This window comes from Paramormyrops kingsleyae, chromosome 10, assembly GCF_048594095.1.
Source record: "Paramormyrops kingsleyae isolate MSU_618 chromosome 10, PKINGS_0.4, whole genome shotgun sequence".
NCBI lineage: Eukaryota > Metazoa > Chordata > Actinopteri > Osteoglossiformes > Mormyridae > Paramormyrops > Paramormyrops kingsleyae.
Genome location: NC_132806.1, coordinates 28,676,648 through 28,698,347, shown reverse-complemented (window position 1 = coordinate 28,698,347; position 21,700 = coordinate 28,676,648). Strand labels below are relative to the sequence as shown.

Here is a 21,700-nt window from a genome sequence, read left to right as displayed (position 1 = left end):
GCACCTATTTACGTTTAGTTAAATAGATATAATCAGTAGTCATAAGCAGCTTATTTGGGTAGCTTTTCCGTGAATTAGTATTTAGCCTATAGAGGTGGATATGCAAGCTGGCCTAACGCTTCATTTAAAAGTTGTTGCGGCACCTGGGTGGTTCTAGCTGTCCGTCCCATTCACAAACCAGATGTTCAAGCAAAAAAATTAACCAACTCGTTTTCAGAGCGAAGGTGAAAACCAGTTAGTCTGTGTTTCGGGTTCAACTAACGCCTGCTGAAGCAATGACTGTCAGGCATCCTAAAAAGTTCACAAAAATGTTGGAGAGAACAGGGGTGTCCGGGCGGGGGAGAAAGGTTTAGGGGGCAATCATTACTTTCTTCTCTCCCTCTCTTTTAAATTCACTTTTTCTATCCCCCACCGCCCCCATGCTGCCCCCTCCCTCCTTCTCAGAGAAAGCGGGTGGCTGGGCCAGCCGTAATTGGCCGTTTCGGAGCCTCATTGTCCGCCGCTTTTGAGCTCGCAGGTGCATATAGTAAAGCCGCTGAGTGCTCAGCGCCTCCCCCGTCGCGCTTTGTTCCCTTTCTCTTGGTATCCCGCCGGGCAGAAAATTAGCGTTGGATTCGGGGGGCTTCGCCTCCCTTCTTTCTCCAGTCCTGGCTTAACCCTTTCACTGCTCCGCGCCTTTCTCATGGAAATTGGGGAGCCAGCACCGGCTAATCGGAGGCCAAGGGGAGGGGATGGGAGCAGGGGAGAGGATGGGAGTCCTGAGGGGATTGGGGGGTTATAAACACACACTCCCATCCGCGCGTCCAGCACCATCCCCCTTGACGACATAAAGTCCGTTTCCCCTGGGAACCCCCGCTGTAATGCGGGCAATGAATACGTTTCTATAACTCCCGTGTAGCCCCACTTCCAGCCGATTTCTGTTCAAGTCAGTGCAACGCAGCGCCTGTCCGATAAATGGATACCTAAGTAGCTGTTTAATAATCTGTGACATAAAAGATCTAACATCGACGTTGATATTCATATTAGGTATTCTGTTTCTCAGTAGCAGCCTGCATTTATAGAGATGGTATAGTGTTCCTTATAGGGAAATGCAGTGTTTTGGGCAACTGCAACAGAAAAGGAACTACGATCTAAACACGTCAGGCCTACAATTAGGCTATTAAATCCCATATTGACATCAGTGGTGATTTCTCGTGGCGCAGTACATATTAGCAGTATCATCTGGAAGCAAAACTTGACAGCAAAGAATAGGACGCCAATTTTGCATACACTATAATGATCCCCACAAAATTAAAACCTTAGGAACTTCATATTTAGCAACAATATTCCCATAGTGTTCTCCACTTCGAGTGGTATTTATATTTTTACTAGCTGGAGTACATGGAACCTCATAGCAACGTGGGGAGGCTTTGACGAGTGGTTACTATGGTTTCCGTAAGCTGGGGTAAACAAGGGCGCACGGTCGTGACTTGGCTGCGTGGTATAGAGAGGTTTGCCCTCCTTTTAAAAAGACCGACAGTACATTGGGGTAACACAAGCACCGTAGAGACACTTTTTAAAAGATTTGCTTCACATGCAAGTATTGATTTTATATCGACTTTTGTACATTCGGCACAAACAGCATTATATTGGAATCTGTTCGATCCTAAATGTGGAATGTTTTATTATTAATAGTTTTAAAGAACAAAAGAGAAATAATACACTGGTATTTCCTGTTGCGTATGTAAAATCCACATTGCTAACCCGCAACCCCGGTTACTATGGTGACACGTGCGTGACACGGGCCTACCTGAATACCTGACGAACCACTCCCCGCACTGTAAAAGAGCCAGATCCGCAGCAACCTATTGCGTACAGTACAGAGGCTAAAAATTATCCCATTGCATCATACGAGGTGCACAAACGGTACTACAGATTATTTCAGACAAATGTCAGTTTGCCTTAGCAAACTTAAAGGTGAAAGTTGTACAATATTTTGGATAGCACGCAGATTTCTGTAAATATTGGTATTAATAACATCGGAACAAAGTTGTTTTTTATTTAACTGTATTATGGGAAATCTAATCGTTTTAACTTCACAGTTATTTAACGACAAAGCTGTGATTGGTGGGCCAGAAAACAGACAAACCGATGAATAGTCAGCTGTGCCACTTTAAAGGTGACATGTAAATGTAAATGTTTCAGACGCACAGATATGTAAACTTTCCTTTGATTAGCTATATAAAACTCAAATCTTCTTCCTCCAATACTTTCTGACACATCTAGTGCAGTTAAAATCAAAGTAGCACTCCCTGGCATGCGTGCCTATGCGGTGGATGCTTTGCTCAGAGGTGGTCGGGCGAGTGGGCGGCTGTTTTTAGCGGAACGCCGCCACGGTCGATGGCAATGTCACTGAACGCTGGATCCGCCGTGCATTTCACACGCAGCCCGACGGCAGCTGCGCGCGCCGAGTCACGCAAGAACTGGGCAGTGCACCGTTCCGCGCGACAGGGCGCGCGGGCAGATGTCTCTGATAAGCACAGAATGTCTGACATTTACAAATATTATTTGCGTGCTTTTAGCTGCCTTGTCAGAATTGTTATGTTTGGAACTAGCTACTTTTTTTTTTAAAGTGATAGGTTAGGGAAGGAGGTTTGTTTGGATATTTTTAAACCCCAGGACGTAAACAAGTTGGGGTATGCCATAATAACCACTGTAGGTGGAATACATGTTCGTCAGAGACGTACCACATCTGAAAATCAGGCAGATTATTTTAATTGAATCCTAGATTCAATTAAAAATAAAATAAAATAAATATATATATATAACGTTTTAAACTGTATAATGTTTAGATTAAAATAAACAATTTTTGGCTGGCGTAAATCTAAGAATACCAACGCCCGCCGTAAAATCGTTCTTGAAGCTACAAAAGACAGCCACACCAAGACTTTCGTAACACTTTTAAGCGAAGGACAACGATGCCTGTAATGTCTGAGACTAACTATTTTGCTCATCTTTACCCTCGCATTGGACGGCCCGTACTGTTCCGTTAGACCGGTTTTGCCTGTCATTTACCTGCGTGACCGGCTTTTGGGATGAACCAGGCTAATAACCGGTCAGCTGTACTCAGATGTAAATGCGGCAGTTACTCGTCTGTTTTCCGCCGGCATCCTTATGTCCCCGTAGCATCCAATAATGTTGCGTCGGAGGGAAGCAGCTCAGCAGTCAAACTTTGGAAAGAACGAGCACGTGATTATTGTAAGAAGTGTGGCAAAAATCCTGCATTTGCAATCTTTGCCTATGTCTGATCAAGCTTCTCCAAATCACTAAACAGGCGTCAAGTCTGATATTGTCTGAATGATTTTCCTCAGTGTTTTTGTGAAGCATTTATATTATCCCATCTAAATTAAAATAACACGGTTATTTTTTCCAGGGGTCAGCACCATGGAAACTTATGACAAATGATTAAAATCACTCTTGTCCATGTACGGACAGGTTGACATCCTCTAGTTTTGTTACTGTACCAGTCCTGACAATGATTCGATAATTGGAAATTCGTGAAATATTCAGTCGTTTAATACAGGTCATGAGTAGTATCGTTAACTGCTGGTCTAGGTGATGTTTCACGCCGTCTAAACCGATTCTCCGTGTTGGCCACAGGCATCTTCCTCTACACCTCGGGTAATGTCGGTGAAAATACGTAGATAAGTGTAACTGAAGTGGTACGATGGCTCAGTGGGCAGTTAAATACATTAAACCTCAAGTCTCAGTTCTTTCTCCTCTCCGAGTTCTTTTTCTTGTGATTTTCCCCTGTGCCATGCAGGTTCCCTCCAAATGCTTCAGTTTCCTCCTGCAGACCACCATGGTCAAGTATGGTGTCTGCGAGTTGCCTGTAGTATACGTGTGTGCCCGGTAAACGTGGGGTACGCCTGCCATGTGCTTGGAGCTGCCTGTGATAATTGTCCAGGCCCCCCATGTTCTTGCGATGAATCGGTGGTGGAAGATAGCCAGAAGGGTGACTGGGGAGATATCACTCTTTACACTACTTATACATACAGAATGCTAAAGAGTTGCAAAGTTCCTTCCTGTTGATCTGTGAACTCTGCTTACATAAGAAATTTAATTCAGGGCCCAGATAGCTCAGTTGGCAGACCATCAGATTTTTAAGGTCAAGGGTTCAAGCGCCTGGTTAAGTGGATGTCCGTATAGAGGCCTACAATACAATATTTGTTTGTGGGAAAGACCCAGTGGATGAAAAATGATTTGGTGCTTTTGGGGGGCAGGGTGTGGCTAAGTGGAAAAGGACACTATGCCCATCACCAGAAGGTTGTCAGTTCAGATCCCACGGTTGGCCTAGTTATTTCACCATAGGGCCTACGAGCAAGGCTCTCACCCCCAAATGCTGCAGAGACTGGTTGTCCCTACTTTCTCAATTGTATGTTGCTTTGGATAAAAGTGTCTACTAAATGAATAAATGTAATTTACATGGTATATAGAACAGGCTGACATACAGAATGTCCTGGGATTATTGCAACTTTCAGAGTGAACAGTAGACTCGGCGCCAGAAACTACTACCAGCTGTAGCCTGTCTGACGGAAAAGACAAGTTAGGCCAGAGTAATGTAGCTAATCGCACAGCTGTTTGCTAAGCACTGAGTGACAGAGTGACAGGTAACACTAATGAACAAGGCACACCCTGGACGAGACTGGTCCCGCAGAGAAAGAGAAGGGGATCAAAAGGAAAAGCAAGTCAGGTGAAAAACAGTTTTATAGAAACACACCCCAACAACAGGAACGTATAAAAGTCAAATTGAGTGCTTGACTGAGAAAAAGACAGTAGGCTAAGAGAAGACTGCTGCAGGGGTAGACAGAAAGCATCCATCTTCTATCCTCTAATCCCAGTCAGGTAGCCCACCTCAGACGCAGGGCACAGGCTGGATTTCACCCTGCACAGGATACCAATCCATCACGGGGCACACACCCACGGACACATAATATGGACAATTTGTCTTTGGACTCTTTGAAGAAAGCCGTGTGCCACAAGGAAGACATGCAATCTCCACACGCACCGTGGGGCTGGACCCTGAACCTGTAACAACCTCCCATAGTGCAATAAACTAAATAACTGAAATTGGCGTCTTGGTCATTGTTAGGAAAACGTACACACACATATGAGTGGCCTGAGAAACTCTTTGAGGCCTAAATTAAAAATAGAAAAGAGAACGGTGTTTTTGTCCAGAGACCTGACCTGGGACTTGGAAAGAGCCAGCGACGGCATATAAAAGGACTGCTGCAATCAGGAGATGATCCAGTCACCAGACATCAGTACAAAGGTGTGGACCGATGACAAGATAGTAAATGTAGTCCTCATCAGACCAGCAGGTAGATAAGCACTGGGCCACACATTAGAGAGACCTAAAGTATGTCTCAGACTCTGCAAGCTAATCTCAGTGGCCTGAATCAAAACTAAACTTCAATCACAGACCTCACAGGGTGATGTTGTGAATTGTGAGGCCAGGACAGACTTTTCCGTCAGCCTCTCATCCACATAATCTACTTTCTGCATCTTCAACATGTTTCTTTTTTTAAAACTACTATTATTCACCCCTTTTGCTGTTTCCTTGTTTACTTTCTTACATCAATGTTTTGGCATAGGGCCGCATTCCTTGCTGCATCCTACATCCTACTCTTTACTTGGGGGAAAAAAAAAAAACATTGCAGAGAGTCAGGAGAAACGGAGGGGGGAATGTCGGGGGGACAAGAGGAGAGGCGAGAGAGAGGCAGAAGGAGAAAGACCTTTCTCTTTCGCCTCTGGGAACAGCCTTGTTTTAAAACTTTGGCAATGTAGTTACCATGGAGAAATGCTTGTGGGTGGTGTGGGTGGAGGTAATTATGGGTGTGTAGCACTTTGTCTAATAAAAAAAAAAGAGGAAGGGGAAGGTCTGAGATATTTCACCTGGAGGGGACAGAGAGTTACAAATAAACACACAGAACAGACAAAAAGAAACATTTAGAGGAGAAAGAGATCCAAAAATGGGATGCAGTGTTTAAAACACACAAATGTTTAGAAATAGTGTATTTGACTTAAAGAAGATGATTCGTCGCTGAAGACCATAAGAACTACTAACCTGAGGGCACTTGGCATTTCACTCAAGATCATTCATGCAGAGACAGAATGTAATTAAGATGGTAGTAAACAGGATCTTTGCTTCTATCTAGTGGCACAAATGTGAATCACATCAGCTTCTGCACATCCGTCAGGAAGGCGGCCCACTTCCCTTCACTTCCCCTCTTCTCATTCTCATCAGTCCCCCTTGCATTCAGCAAGTCAATGACTCAACAAATCCAAGAAACAAAGAAACCTTTTACTCCACTGGTACCAAAAAGAGGAAATGTCCACAAGCATGTGACCTGATTCAGGCTGACCCACTACAACAAACCTTAAAAAAAAATAGTCCTGTACAACTGACATACTATACAGCAGTAGTTCAAAAATACTTGACCAAGGCATAAACTTTATTTCCAATATCATCCTGCATTATATATATTTTTCCTTTGTCTTTACAAATTTTCCCAAGTAGATAGATTGGTTCTCTACACTTGTGCATGATGTTGCTGGAATGCCCTCTCATACTATTTAAATGGACCCTTATGCAAAATAATAATTTCATAAAAAAAAAAACACAAAATAATAGCACCTTCATTCATCACAAACAAGCATACAGGTGCATTTTGCTACGCATATTGACACTCTGAAAATTTGCTTCCTTCAACAGTTTTTGGGAAAAAAAAAAAACATAGGACAAAAATCTTAAAAAGTCTATGTGTCTGTAGCTCACGGAAGTTTTACTTACACAAAAATGTTCTGAGGGCAGAAGGAACAATTATTGGTTCAGTGAGATAGCCAATCAAACTGTAGAGGAGGTGGGTCCAACCAAACAGATGTCTTGGTCCTGCTTCTGTTAGTTTCTTGGGCCCATCTCCTCTACAATTTGATTGGTTATCTTTCTAAACCAATCATTGATCCTTCTGCCCTCAGAGCATTTTTGTGAAAGAATAACTCCCACAAACATGCTCTTCTAGAAATGATTCCTATACTGTCTTGAATACACCATGATGGTTCAGTCTTACTGATTTATCAAGATACAATGATGAGACTGTAGTAGATTCCACTTGGTAGTTGGGGAACGGGAGAGAATGGGAGATACTCCAGCGCCGGAGCTAGTGCACAGAAAGGGCTCAAGTACAGGAGGTCCTGTGGCAGAATTAACCAAGGCGGGTGCCCGACTGAATGATCAGTCAAGGCCCTCAACTGCTGAGTGTACTGCTGAAGTCCATGGTTACAGTTTTGGTCCTGAGTTGTTGGGATTTGCGAAGTGTGTGTGTGTGTATGTGTGTTGGTGCTTGCATCTTCCACCTCCCTCTATTCTTTCTTCTTCTTAACAGCAGGTGTTCGGTTCCAGTAGTAGACCACCTGACCAGCGATGAGACCATTGCAGCAGGAGGAGATGACGTAAGTCAACGCCATCAGGGAATCTCCCGTTTCCTTCAGTGAGAAAAACGAGTGGCAGATAGATGGGATTAAAAAAACAAGGTTACAGGTGAAAAAAAATATGTGTGCAAACAAAATTCTCTGCTCAGGGCCTTTTGCCAGTATGCACACCAGGTTCCCCTACCTGCAGGGAGGTGAAGATGCGGGCAAGGGAGCCGGCAAACAGGAGGAAGACGGAGATGGCTGACAGCTGACCTGTGTGACCATTACGATAGTTTGTTCCTGCCTGGATGAGCTGGAGTGACAAAGAGAACCCAAGTAGAGAACACACTGAGGGGTAGTTTACAATCTGTGCGTGTTTCCTGGCATTCGAACCCATGACCGTTGTGTTGCTAGGGCAATGCTACTTATTGAGCTACACGAGCTGAGAACATAAACCTGATTTTAGAATTAAACTGATTTTATGCAATGATAAAAAAAATAAATAAATAGCCGATACAGTTTGTGCTCAGAGAAAACAGTTACAAAATAGCTGAGGGCTGGTTGTTATCGGTAAAAGGTGTCAATTCTCCATGAAAGTAAGAAAAATCTGCTTTCTTATATATTTCTCACAAATATGACCAAAGGGGATAAACTTAAAGCAAACGGTAGGTATCTACATTCAATTTGCCATCCATGAACAAGACACGAAGACCAGAGGGAAGTGTATCGATGAGGATTTAACAGAAGTCATTCATTCCTAAGCATCATCACAGCAGACTGGTCTCATGTGCCATGAGCCAGACAGTACTAGAACCTTCTTTCAGCTGAACTGGACATCGCTGCCGAGTACCTCTAGGGCCGTGCGGTTTACATACCCTGCCCACGATGACAGCGGGCATGTTGGAGGCCTGCATCACTGTGAGCACGGACAGCGGCGTGAAAGGTGACAACAACAGCAACGACAAGGGGAAGTAGGCGGCCAGGAAGCCCACACCTGTGTTAAAGGGGCCAGAGCAGGCGGCTTTCAGAAGGGCTCCGCCCCGCACTCCCGCGCACACAGCCCCCCCCACATGCTGCCAGCGACAGGCGGTACCTCCGGCTGTGTTTGCTCTGTAGTGCTGGATGAGGAAGCCGATGGTCACTGTTTGCAGCATGAGGAAGAGGGCCTCACCCCAGGAACTGCAAAACAGACCAAGGCAAGGCAAGTCTGTTTATATAGCACAAATCAGACGCAAGGCAATTCAAAGTGCTTTACAAAGGCAGAAGGATACATTTAAATAAAAGACATAAAAATCTAAAAATAATTTTAAAAAAAATATATGTTATGGCCAACCGTGTCGAAAGCAGCACTGAGATTCAGTAATACCAAAACTAAGATTTTTGATTCATCACTGCTTAGATGAATGTCATTTAAGTAAGTAATTTATTTATAAAGCGCTTTTCTCAGACAAAAAGTCACAAAGCGCTGTACAATAATGAAACAAAGTAAAACAGGGAAAAGAATAGAAAACTTAAAAGACTCAGTATGAAACATTACACAAACAAATACCATAAAAAAAAAGCCATAAAAAACACAAACATAAACAGAAAATGAGATCTCTGAGTAAGACTTTAACAAGTGCAGTCTCAGTGTTGTGGTGTGGTCAAATCCAGACTGAAAAAGCATTAAAGTAATTGTTTTGCACCAAGAAAGAACTAAGTTGCTGAAAAACAACATTTTCAATGATCTTTCCTAAGAAAAGTATAGGCCTAAAGTTACTTATTACTGAGGCATCTAGGTTGGGCTTTTTTAGAAGAGGTTTGATAACTGCAGTCTTCAGGACCCTTGGAAAAAGGCCTGACTGAAGAAAACTATTTACTATGTGTAGTACATCTGATTCTATACAGTTAGAACCATCCTTAAAGAACCTTGTGGGCAGAGTGTCGAGGCAGCAGGTTGCAGGCCTAAGGTGTTTACCGATTTCTGTTAAGGTTGCATGGTCTAGGAGTTGAAAATGTGCCAAATTAACTAAAGTAGTCTTAGGCAGAGGCACATGTGACATCAACATTTTGCCCAAGATGGAATTACAGACCAGCACAGAAACACATGCTTGACCTCAAGGGAGAAAGTATGCAGCCGGGACACTGGGCGGAGCGTCAGTTTCCCGTGCGATGTGACCTGGCTACAGGAGGTTAATGTGACTTTCCTGTAGAGGGACACTACTGCCACACAGTGTTCAAGAGTAGCTCCAAGTGGCTAAATGCAGTGCAGATATATTTACACCTGAAATAAACAATGTTGATGTGTGGTATTAATCCACAGCTATTATTGTTGCTCTGCTACTAAACTAAAAGTATATAGCTTGACATTCTAGCATGAAATTTTGGTTACTTAATTTTGGGGTGCTTATCTCATGAAGGGAGCCAAGTAATAAGGCAATGTTTTGTATATAAGCAGTACTCATATATATGCATCTAATTATAAAAAACTGACTTGTTATTCCAAACCTTTCACTAATTATAATAACCAAAAGTAGCAAAAAAAACTGCTCACAAAATGAAATTTGATTATGCAAAATCTGACCACACAAAAAAAACTTTCCTGTTAGCTACAGTTGAGCAATGTAACTGTATAACTGTAATTATTATTTATTTATTTTGTGATTATTTGTCATTGTTGACACACCACAGCACACAGTGCACAACAACGAAATGTGTCCTCTGCATTTAACCCATACGTGACTTTCGTGACATAGCAGGGGGCAGCTAATTCAGCGCCCGGGGAGCAGTGCTTGGGGGCGGTACCTTGCTCAGGGTACCTCAGTGGTGTCTTGCTGGTCGGGGATTTGAACCTGCCATCTTCCGATTACGAGTGCGCTTCCCTAACCATTAAGCCATCACTGCCGAATTCTAAAATTCTGTAATTTCTCATGAGAAAACACACACAATTATGATTGGATTTTTGGTATGGAAAAGGCACTATATCTCAAAAGGGAGTAAAAAAATAGACTGTGCTCTGGAAGATATGTGCAAGTTACTGGTACATACCAAATTACATCAAAGTCAAAAATGGTGATGCTATTTTTTTTTTTGGAAATTTGCTAAAATAGAAGGTATACAGACCCCACCTCTGTTTAACATGCTGCTGATGGGTGATACCTGAAGGGGAATTTGTGTGCGATGCAGTAGGCCATGGTGCCAGTGATGGCGAACAGCTCCAGCAGGACGGCATTGAAGCTCAGCCCTTCCGCACTCTTCGCCCCAATCAACTTGCAGACCTGCGGCAGCTTCACTGAGAAGGATCAGGAAAGGGAGGATGATGGGGGCAGAGAGACAGCTACAAGGGCTGGACCAATGAGCAATATCAACCGGTCGCTGTCACATTCAAAGTAATCAGGGACAGGTCAGGATTGGTTGGCAAAGTGCCACATAAGTATACACACATGGCTACAGAGAAAGTGATGTTTAACATTGGGCGGAAACACAAGCAGAAGTGTCAGGAAAACATTTCCTCACCCATGACAGATCCAAGTATTATTCCGAAGCCAAGACCTTTGCTCAACACAATCTTCAGGCACTGCACTGTGAAATATACAGAGGTCCCAAGTGAAAATGTCACTCTAATTTTTCAGAGTACAATACAGTGATTTGTTTTATTTCATCAGAGTGCAGGATACTGCAAAATATTTCATTGATAGCATGTGTATTATATGAGATGGATTTAGATGGATAGCACATATTTGATATCTCCTGAAGGTAAACTGCTATAATATATAAAGGTAATACATGCAAAGTCATTAAAATCAGCAAAAGTCCCTGATTTTTCAGTCAGAACAATAGAGCAAACTAACATCAAATGAATGCAATGAATAAAATAAAACAGTTAAGTGGACAATGATAGACGCAAAATACGTCTTCGTTAATTTTAAGATATACTGACAGCACAATAAACCAGAACAGAACAGGGTAACTGTCCAGGAAGCAGAGATGAAAGTGATGCAATACCATTACCAGCTACAGGAGTGAAGGTTGTAAAGCAAAATCATACAAATGACTGTAACTGCACCAGCAGTAATTCCCTTCCAAATGATCTAACTTTTACCGGATAACACTGAAGTTCAACAAGGCATTTAATTTATGGACTGCCTATTAACTATGTATTAATAGCAGGACGAAAAGTTATCAGCTGTTTATTTAGGACCATAATTTTAAGGCTATTATATAAACGAGTCCCTTACCATGGAGAAAATTAAAGTTGAGAAAAAACTCGTCATAACAAGTCTCTGGCATGAAATACATAAGCAGAAATTCTTTCATTAATGCCATTGGAGAGGTCGCCATTGTGGAGGTATGACCGTCGTTTTGCTGCGCAGCGGCGAACCTCTAACTTCCGCGTATGACGGAGCGACAGCGAAACCACGTACTTCCGGAAACGTACTTCCGGAAAGGATTTATTACTGTAGATTATATATACTAGAAACCAGTGTTTGAAGTGGGCCGGTACCCACCAGGATATAGTACTAGCACCTCTTTGTTTTTCTCTTCAGAGTACCAGCGCCAGTTCCCCCCCCCCCTTTAAGCATTTCTAGAAACCTAGTAATAGAACACACATTTTACAGGTATGAACGTATAAACATCATGGGATTATGACAAAGTTGCACATAATCAGGAAGGCTTGGTCGGTTCTAGGGAGGGAGCTGGACACTATTGATATTGTGGCAAAGAGAAGGATACTGCCCACACCGGTCGATTATAGACAACATCGTTCACCCGCTTCACAGTATTGTGGCTGGACAGAAGGGCACATTTAGCCGCTGATTCTCCAGCATTTCAACTGAGGTTGAGAACGTGGATTCGAATTGCAAATACATAGTTAATGGAGAATAAGTAAAAAGCGATTAGAAAACAAAAACGTTCTAAGCAACATTTGTTCCTTCTGACGATCCGTATAAGTATGGAAGTCTCACGGTATTAGTTGTATTCATTTAAAATAGAAGATGGTCTAGAAACATTAAAGTCTACAATAAAATCAGCGGAAGAACATGTACAACGGTGATTAAAAGTAATAACATAAGCTGAGCGATAAACTTGGAATTGCATGCTAACAGCGAAGAGCTAGCTGACTAGTTCACCTAGCCCTGTAGTGTTTTAACACATCTGAACCATAATGAGCACAACGCGTGCAGTCTGTACTGAGCCCCTGGAAGTCGGATCGGACATCGCAGGCGAACCGTACAGCATCTCGGTGTTAAAGGAGGGATATAGCCTAGCTCAGCCGGACGGCTCAACGCGTGCAGACGGCACAATCTCTCTATTGCAAGGACCCAAGATAATCCTAGTGGACACCGGAGGTCCGTGGGACCGCGATTTCCTTCTTGATCAGTTAAAGAAGAAGGGTCTTGACCCTGGCGACATTAATATAGTGGTGGGAACCCACGGACACTCGGATCATATCGGAAATTTGGGTCTCTTCCCGGAAGCTACACTAGTGGTTGGTTGCGATATGAGCCAGGGAGACCGATACCTCCCAAACCAGCTGGCAGAAGGTCGGCCTCATCCCATTGATGACCATGTGAGTTTGGCACATTATGTTAAACGATGTTGTGAAGCACTTTCTGTACTTTGCAATGGCCATTGATATATCTTCATTATATATTGCTATTAGTTAAACATTAACATTATAAATCCATGTGTCTAATCTTATGCGTTCGTTCCTCAGGTGTCTATACTACCCACTCCAGGGCACACAGGCCGGGATGTCAGCGTACTGGTGACAGGGACCTCCGTGGGCGTCGTCCTGGTGGCGGGAGACCTGTTTGAAAATAGCGCCGATGAGGACACCTGGCGGGAGCTGAGCGAGAACCCTGCAGTGCAGGAAGTGAGCCGGCAGGGGGCGCTGCGCACCGCCGATGTCATTATTCCGGGGCACGGGCCTCCGTTCAGGGTTCGCAGACACCCAATAAAAGGCATTTAAATGACGAGCTTACTTCTGCCTGTTATTCAGTTGATCTTCGCTTTACACCTTACATTTGAAGGAGGCAGTTCCAGCTGCAAGTTTTAACAGTTCACCGTTAGATGCTAATTAGCCTGGAGTGTCTGAATGGAATAAATTTCATTCAGTGGTGTGACATTATATGATATGCAGGAGGATGTAGCCTTCGATAACCTATAGCTTACTTTGGCCCTGAGGTTTAGGTTAGTCTTGAATTTTTGCATACATTTATTTTACTGTGTTCTCTCCTTATCCTTTCACAAATTGTCTACCACTCTAGTGGGATAGTATCAAAGACACAGGAGATGTAATATTAATCTTTGCACCATTTTCTCCTGTCAGGCTACTTGCCTTGGTAAGTCTGCCCTGTTCATACAATCCTTTATAATTGATCATATTGAGAACCAATTAAGGTAGAACTTATGGATGGGCTAACCTAGGTTGTAGCCAATGGCTCCATTTTTTTTTTCTGGGTGTGACAGCATCTGGTGCTGCCATCCATCGGAGACTCCCCCCCTTTTATGAACCTGGGGGCCGTGGCATCCCTTGTTTCTTCAGGCAGGGCTCCAACAATGACTTTGCCCGTGGGCATCCACCCTCCTGCATTCGGCCTCGTTCAGATGAGTGGGTGCTGCGGAAGACGGTCATAATTCACTCTGATCCAGATAAGAGACGATGACGAGGCAGGTGACCGCCATATAGTAACGGGTGCAACCATGTATGCATATGTGTTTTTTTATTTCTTCGTGCATGCTATCAGTGGAGAAGGTACCACAAGGTACTGAGTCATAAAACAGGGTGTTGGGATTGCATGGGGGGTTGTAAAAGCTGATTAGTCTTTTAGTCACTGTTTTATCTGCCCACTCGCCACTTTTTCCTCATTTTCAGTGCCCAAACCCTGAATATCCAGCCCATTGTCAGCCTCTTTTCATGATCTGATCATTTTTTGTTGTTGTTTGTCTGGTCCCCATTCTGATTCCATAATGGCCGCCTTTTGTTTCATGTCTTCACTGTTGCTTTTTCAAACTCCTCTCCTCTTTTGTTCCTTGAGTACAATCCTTCCCCCGATCCAGGTGCCATGTGGTTCTGTTGGCCCATGTCTTCTTCCTGCTTTTAAGGTGGTAGGCGATGAGTTGGTGTCATGTTTCAGTCTAACGGAGGCTGAAAACTAACCAGATTGTACGTTAAATCAGAAAGGAGATACAGAACTGCTGCCTGGACGGGGCGATAGGACGCCACATGTAATCGGCTTGGCCATAGTTTCTTGTGGATGGGAGTCCATCTTCCCCTTGTTTGTGTGGATGTTCGCCAATACTCTGGTTTCCTGCAGTTTAGGTGAGACGGCGCCATAGTGTGTATTTACCCTGTCAGGGACTCCAGGGTAAATACTTCATTCACTTCATTCACTTCCAGGGTGTGTCACGTCTTGGGATTCCCGGGAAACTCTAGGCTCGCTGTGACACTGCTTTGCTTCAGCGGTTATGGAAAATAGGTGGAGGGACTACATAGCTGTCTGGATGACTGTCAGAGGTTGCTGTTGAGATGGGGCGCGAGTAAGGGAAATCTCATTGGATGGTGACTCATCTCATGACCTTCTATTTGGTCATATTAGGCTTAAGGATAATATTAAATAATAAATAATATTAAAATGTCATACAAAATGTCATACACCTGGTTTTTTAAATGACTTTGTGTTGCAGGCATATTTCAACTGAAATTTTTTGGCAAATTATAAATGGCAGAATTTAAGTGTGATTTTACTTATTTAAGTATGTTAAAAGACGTACAACTGAGGATCTGGAACAACTGGGGTTAAGGGCTTTGCTTAAGAGCAGAATGGTGAAAATGTTTTTAAAAATTTGATTCATACAATGTAGTGTACATCACAACAGGGAAGTCGTAGTGATGACTACGGGATTTGAACCGTCAACCTTCTGTTCGTTTGTGGGCAGTGGTGTCTTAATGGTTAGGGAAGCGCACTTGTAATTGTAAGATTGCTGGTTTGAATCCCTGACCAGCAAGGCACCACTGAGGTACCCTGAGCAAGGTACCGCCCCCAAACACTGCTCCCCGGGCGCTGAATTAGCTGCCCCCTGCTATGTCACATATGGGTTAAATGCAGAGGACACATATTGTTGTTGTGCACTGTGTGCTGTGGTGTGTCAACAATGACCACTGATCACCTAAAAAAGGAAATTTGCAAATTCATAAACATAAAAGCATCAATAAAAGAGATTGGAAAAGGGCTTGCTGACTGTATTGTGCTCTGTGGTTGGTTGGCTAGAGCTCAGCAGCTTGTTCTCTTCATGGTTAATCATTGCCCTGCCATTAAGATGTCGCTCTTATCCCTTGACTGGTGACGTGTTTCTTCCCTCCTGTTTGCAACATCAGAGGATGTCCAGAGTTCATCGTAGATTGCGAGTACCCAAATGGCGTGAAAGCATATTTCTGAAGCTTATTTCCTGATCTCAGAATCTGTCCTGAAATAACCCAGATGAGATAAAAAAAAAAAAGTTCCGTGTGCCTCTATATTGATTGTTCAGGTATGGAATGTCAAGGCTACCGAAGAGTTGCTTAACTGTCGGAAAAAATTAGCACGGCAACTGTAATCTGATTTTCAGCACAAACCCACATTTAATCACCATAAATGTCACCTTCACTGGATGTTGAACCATTACTAACAGCACTTTATGTAATAATTCTTCTTTGCTTATACTTTATAATTGAAAATGACCGCTTCACCAAAACCTAATCTTATATTGGCTAGAGTTTGAATGCCAGTTTTCCAATACATGCCTTTAATTTTACTATGTAAAAGTAACTAAACTAATAGATGTAAGGAAACAGAACCCAGCCTGCTTTCTCTGTTTAAGCACAGAACACAAGGACCATGACCTATTAGTTTAGTTATAAAAAACAGATGAAAACTATTTGTGTTGCCGTCCTGTAAATATCGTGTCCCCTCTCTGTATTGGGTTTTACTTTCTTTTTTTTTTCTTTTTCAAACATAAACATTTTTATTCCATAAGTGTTAACAGTCTACCATTGATAAGACATTTTTCCAGTTATGGGATGGTCATCTAGTTCCTCCCACAACCGCCCACTCTTCACGTGTAGAATTATGGTTATATAAACAGACCCATCGCTGTTCTCCCTCATTAAAGTGAAGAGAGGAGAGGAAAAGGGACGGGATCGGAACGGAAAGCCATCCCACAACACATCAAAGCCTACAGGACCGTAGGTTCACCGAACATTTTAACCACACGGAAAAAATCGTCAAAGTAACTTCGGACAAGGAAGCGGGACCATGTGTACGGGAAAGTGTGCCAAGTGCATCGGGGTGATGCTGTACCCCTTAGCGCTCATCTCCATCGTCTGCAACATCATACTGTTCTTCCCAGACTGGAAAACCAAGTACGCCGAGGATGAGCGGGATGGCTTGGGTTCTCGCATCACAGAGGAAGTGAAATACATGGCAGGCGTTATTGGAGGGGGCATCATGGTGAGTTTAGACCAGCATTTTCCAGTACCTGGGGACCACAGGTAGTCCATGTTTTGGGAGCTGCGATTTCAGGAGCAGAAATGTGGACTGTCTGCGGGGGGGGGGAAAGCAGAGTCAGCCAATCCCTGAAACAATTGGGGGTTAGGGGCCTTGCTGTAAGGCCCAACGGTGAAATCTTTATGCTGAACCTGGGATTTGAACCAACAACCTTTCAGTTTTTGGAGCCACACACCACTGTAACTGTTCAACGTTAAGCTGGAGTCATGCTTTTTATTGATTGCATGACTTTCTTATATTTTGGTTAGTATGATTATTATATTCTGTTTAAATCTGAGTGCTGATGGGCCTCCTAATTTTCTGCTTTATATTGAAAACCTATGTAGTGTGATGCAAGGCAACATCCATGTCAATAGTGTAAAAATATCCACATGACTTGCTGTAAATATCTATATAAGCGCACAGAAATATATTGCCTGAGATAAGGCAAAGATGAAGTGACATAAATCTCTCTTTGCACTGGCCCCGGCCTTGCTGTAGGTGCTGATCCCAGCCATCCACATCCACCTGACGGGAAAGCAGGGCTGTTGTGCGAATCGCTGCGGGGTGAGTCGAAGACCTGTCGCCCGGGGGCTCGTTCGCCCAGATGCCGTCGCCCCGCCGAGACTGACTGGCCATTGTTCCTCCCTCTGTGTCTCCACAGATGTTTCTGTCCATCGGCTTTGCGGCAGTGGGGGTCGTGGGTGGTCTCTACTGCTTCGCCGTGTCCATCGTCGGTCTTATCAATGGGCCCATGTGTTATTACATGATTCCTGGCACCCTCAAATTTCAGTGGGGAACGCCATTTGTCAACAGGTAATAATCAACTTGACATTTAAATCCATCCATCCTCCAACCATGTATTCTGGTCTGCTTCATTGGGGAGTTATAGTATGAGAGATACAAGAACAAAATAATGTCCTCCGTAGAGGACAAAAATGAAATACTGGATCTTTGGATGATATAATAATGTATAAGACATAATACATAACAGTACAATAAATAATACTAAAATCTTAATACTTTACTTGAGAGGACACATAAATAATTTGATACATTATTGCAGCATTATTGTATTTTTTAATTATGCATTAATTAAGCACAAAGTCTTAGTAACAAACTGATCGCATGTTCGCTAATCAATAATGAATCCTGACATATTTTACGTCAAGCAATTACTGTATTTGTTACTATATCTGTAAATTCTGTAAACTTTTGTGAACTACTGAAGGAACAAGTCATGGTTAACACAAGTGAAATACTGATAACACTGGTAAAACGGTACTTTAGAACATTACAGTGTAATAAAATACATAATTTCACCACGCCGGTGGTGTGTTGTTCAGTGGGTTTGGGCTCTGTGTCTAGAAGGTTGTGAGTTTGAGTCCTGTAGCCCCAGCAGAGTAATTATTTCACCACTGGGCTATTGAGCAAGACTCATAAAGTCAAGGCACCCTACAACTGCAGGATGACTCCTGAGCTCATACCACAAACCTGCTATGTGAACACTACCCAATTTCCTGATGATTATGAATGAAATACTACTTTTCTATTCATGTGTCCTCCCACAGCACTGAGAGTTATCTGACTGACCAGGAAATGTGGAACATTTGTCTGGAACCCAAAGACGTGGTACAATTCAACGTGGGCCTCTTCTCCACCATGCTCATAGCTGGTGGTCTGGAAATTGTCCTCTGCACCATCCAGGTGGTCAACGGGCTGTTTGGGTGCCTCTGCGGGACGTGCAACAAGAATCAGGTGAGACCAGCGCCCCCGCTGCCATAGTGACCAAATATACCGAGCACCGAATCATGCCGTACACGTGCCCCGTAGAAAAGACTGGAACTATTTAATGGTCAAAATTTAATACAGTACAAAATCATCCTGATATACACTTACACTACACTAAAATACAGGGGAATATGAAAGAACTTTGATTAAAAAATCTTATTCCATGATAGCTAACCCACAGAAAAAAATAACCCGTACGTGCTTTATGATCTGTTTAAATACATATTATACTCAAAATGCATATGATAACAGTGTTATTCTGCAATCTGGTACAGTTTCTAAATGCTCTTACATGTTAAAGTGTGGGTATTTCCTGATTATAATACAACGAAAACAATCATTTGAAAAAAAAGATGCAGGAACATCCGAATAAGGTGATATGCTATATAACAGAGAACTCGCGTAACATTTCACTCTTCAACTATACCGAATAAAAAATATAATTAGATATCCGATATATTGACTGATTTCGCTGCGTAACTCAATGAACTCTAAACTGTGCATTTGCTTCCTGTCTCCCCAGTCATATTAATCAGAGCAGAGGTAATGGGAGAAGATAGAAGAATGCCCCTCGAGTACGATGGACTGACTGCGCCCTCTTGTGTCCACATAGGGCAACAGTTCTTAATAGACCACTAATGAAAACAGCTTTACGGGACCATTTTAAATGATCATTCCCAGTAAACACATACTACCTTGTCTAAGGATCTGTATTATTCCTAATTACTACTTGTGAGGGAATAGTATTTTACAAGTAATGTTTATAAAATGTTAATCACTTTGTTTTTATATGAAATGTTTATAGACTTTATACACTTTTTCATTGTTTTTTTTTGCACTGTCAATGAATGGTCTAACCATGACAGTGATTCTCGCTGATAAATATTAAATAAGGTGGTAAACTACTACACATTATTATACCTAAGGGAGGATGAAACCATGAAACAAAGTATCAGTAATTCTATTACTGGTACCCTTTTGCTACATTGTTTTAGCTTGAGCTGAATCTTGTGTCATGGAAATTTGACTCAGGTTTTCAAACCTGACAGTTTCTCTTTTGAAACAGATGAAGGTTTGCATCTTTCATGAACCTTGAAATCTTACAGTATGTAGCACAAAATATTTGCTTGGGACACGTCATCCAGAGTGAGTAAGTTATTTTATGTAAAATTGTAAAATATTACTTTGACCAAATAAAATTCTTATTTTAAAAGGACTAAACCGTTCTCGGTAATATTAAAGCTTCCGTCAGTGATACATGTTCTGTCACATCTGCAGACACCTGAATCTTAGTGGCCTAAGACATAGGGGTAACACATAAAGCAGTCATCATAATGCATTATTAATACCTCCATAATGCATTATAATGCATCCATAAATTATTATAAACATGGCTATAAATATTTATAAAAAGGCATACCACATTATAGCCATGTGTATCATGCTTTAGAAATGCTATATATATATATATGTTTGCAACCTGTCTCAGCACTTCTTGCAAATCTCATGCCAGAGTGGCTGTTCGGCACTGCTACACCTTCACAATTAATTTAAATGGTTACAGAAAATGGACAATTTTACAGATGACTCAAATAACTTCTTTTGTATTCTCCTGTGGTAAAATTTATGAATAAATACTTGGGGTGTGAGGGATATTTTTTTTTATATGTCATCCCGTGACTGTGAGATTCTAGGGGTTCATGGTTTCTGGACATGAATTGTCACAGTGAAACTGCTCAGTCTGCACAGTTGACATGGAAAAGAAACAGTAAGACACAAGCAACTGGGAAATGGTTAACAAATACCTTGAGACAACTGCAACATCCAAATGAGCTGTAATACAGTGTATGGTAATTAAAAAAAAAACTCTGCATAACTGCGTGACCATCAACCATCTGTAAACAGACATTGTCATTGGTCAAATGACCCAGAACAGAAAATATCAGGCAGGGCTTTTAGTGGTCGGGGGGGGGGGGGGGGCTTAAGAAAAGACAATAGGTGTAACATTTATATACGCACTAAACAAGCACGGGCTGGCCATTGGGAGTACTGGGAAATTTCAAAGCAGATCTCTAAAAATCTGTCGGTAAAACAAACTAGACATCTTAGTGTAAAATAAGCACAGAGTATGGTCCCGCTGGGGGCCAGGCAATCCTGTAGGTGACATAGGCGGTTGCCTAGGGTGCCACACTGGCTCGGACAGGTACTGGTCTTGCTCCTTGTCTCTGAGATTCTGGTAGACCAGGGTTATCCAAATCACGGTCCTCGAAGTCCGAGCACTGCTGGTTTTCCAGCCTTCCTTTACCTGTCAGTCAGGTGTGAAGCCTCTGGCCAATCAGAATCAGTAATTATTAAACTAACTACCTGGGAGAACTGAAAACAAGGCCTGGATTTGGAATCCAGGTCCAGATTTGAAGAACCCTGTGGTAGACAAATAAAGCACTGTGTATAGTTCAGATAAATAACTAGTTAATGTGTGTTAATTTGCAATCTATTTATCTCAGGTCTATAACATAATTTTTTTGGTGCCTATTATTATGTGTCACATTTTGAGCATTGCTTTGCCCAGTCTGAACCCCAGTACTCCCTAGTACTAACCCTACGGTAGACTATAATAAGACCACAGACCTTTTATTGTTATATATTTTGGGTGGTTCAGTGGATGGTGTTGTGACTTCCCTGGGTGTGTGTGTGTGTGCATGTGCAGTTTGCGATGGTGCATGTTTCTTCCCACAGCCCAAAGCCATGCCCTAATTGTGCAGAGGTGTGGCAGTGAGAAAGAGACACCCTGGCCTGAGATTTGTAAGAAGTGCTCAGACAGGTTGGAAACAAGACCACAGTTGTTTTAGGGTGTACTCACATTAGGTGAGCCGGACGGTGCCCGAGCAGGTACACTAAACTGTGCCTGGGCCTGCTGGAGGAGGTGGGCACGGTGTGATCGATACCCA

General features: G+C 42.6%; 3 protein-coding genes across 4 annotated transcripts; 2 read left to right on the top strand and 1 right to left on the bottom strand.

The window, feature by feature from the left end:
* Positions 1-6,322: 6,322 nt before the first annotated feature.
* On the bottom strand, positions 6,323-11,842 carry mpdu1b (mannose-P-dolichol utilization defect 1b). Its single transcript, XM_023797582.2, has 7 exons — positions 11,670-11,842; positions 10,948-11,013; positions 10,591-10,723; positions 8,546-8,631; positions 8,328-8,446; positions 7,655-7,765; positions 6,323-7,524 (listed from the first exon to the last, which is right to left on the bottom strand). The coding sequence occupies exons 1-7, from the start codon at positions 11,770-11,772 to the stop codon at positions 7,402-7,404; spliced, it is 741 nt and encodes a 246-aa protein (XP_023653350.1). The 5' UTR covers positions 11,773-11,842; the 3' UTR covers positions 6,323-7,401.
* A 247-nt stretch (positions 11,843-12,089) lies between these two features.
* On the top strand, positions 12,090-14,088 carry mblac1 (metallo-beta-lactamase domain containing 1). 2 transcript variants are annotated; one of them, XM_023797584.2, is made up of 3 exons: positions 12,092-13,003; positions 13,151-13,309; positions 13,982-14,088. In XM_023797584.2, exons 1-3 carry the CDS (start codon positions 12,599-12,601, stop codon positions 13,997-13,999), a joined length of 582 nt encoding a protein of 193 aa, XP_023653352.1. In that variant the 5' UTR covers positions 12,092-12,598; the 3' UTR covers positions 14,000-14,088. The 2 variants fall into 2 exon arrangements, with proteins under 2 accessions (XP_023653351.1, XP_023653352.1); XM_023797583.2 differs by lacking the exon at positions 13,982-14,088 and having other exon boundaries at positions 12,090-13,003; positions 13,151-13,409.
* A 2,642-nt stretch (positions 14,089-16,730) lies between these two features.
* Positions 16,731-19,965, top strand: LOC111836386 (transmembrane 4 L6 family member 5-like). The gene is made up of 5 exons (XM_023797585.2): positions 16,731-16,925; positions 17,463-17,528; positions 17,626-17,777; positions 18,533-18,719; positions 19,276-19,965. The coding sequence occupies exons 1-5, from the start codon at positions 16,731-16,733 to the stop codon at positions 19,282-19,284; spliced, it is 609 nt and encodes a 202-aa protein (XP_023653353.1). The 3' UTR covers positions 19,285-19,965.
* Positions 19,966-21,700: the final 1,735 nt, after the last annotated feature.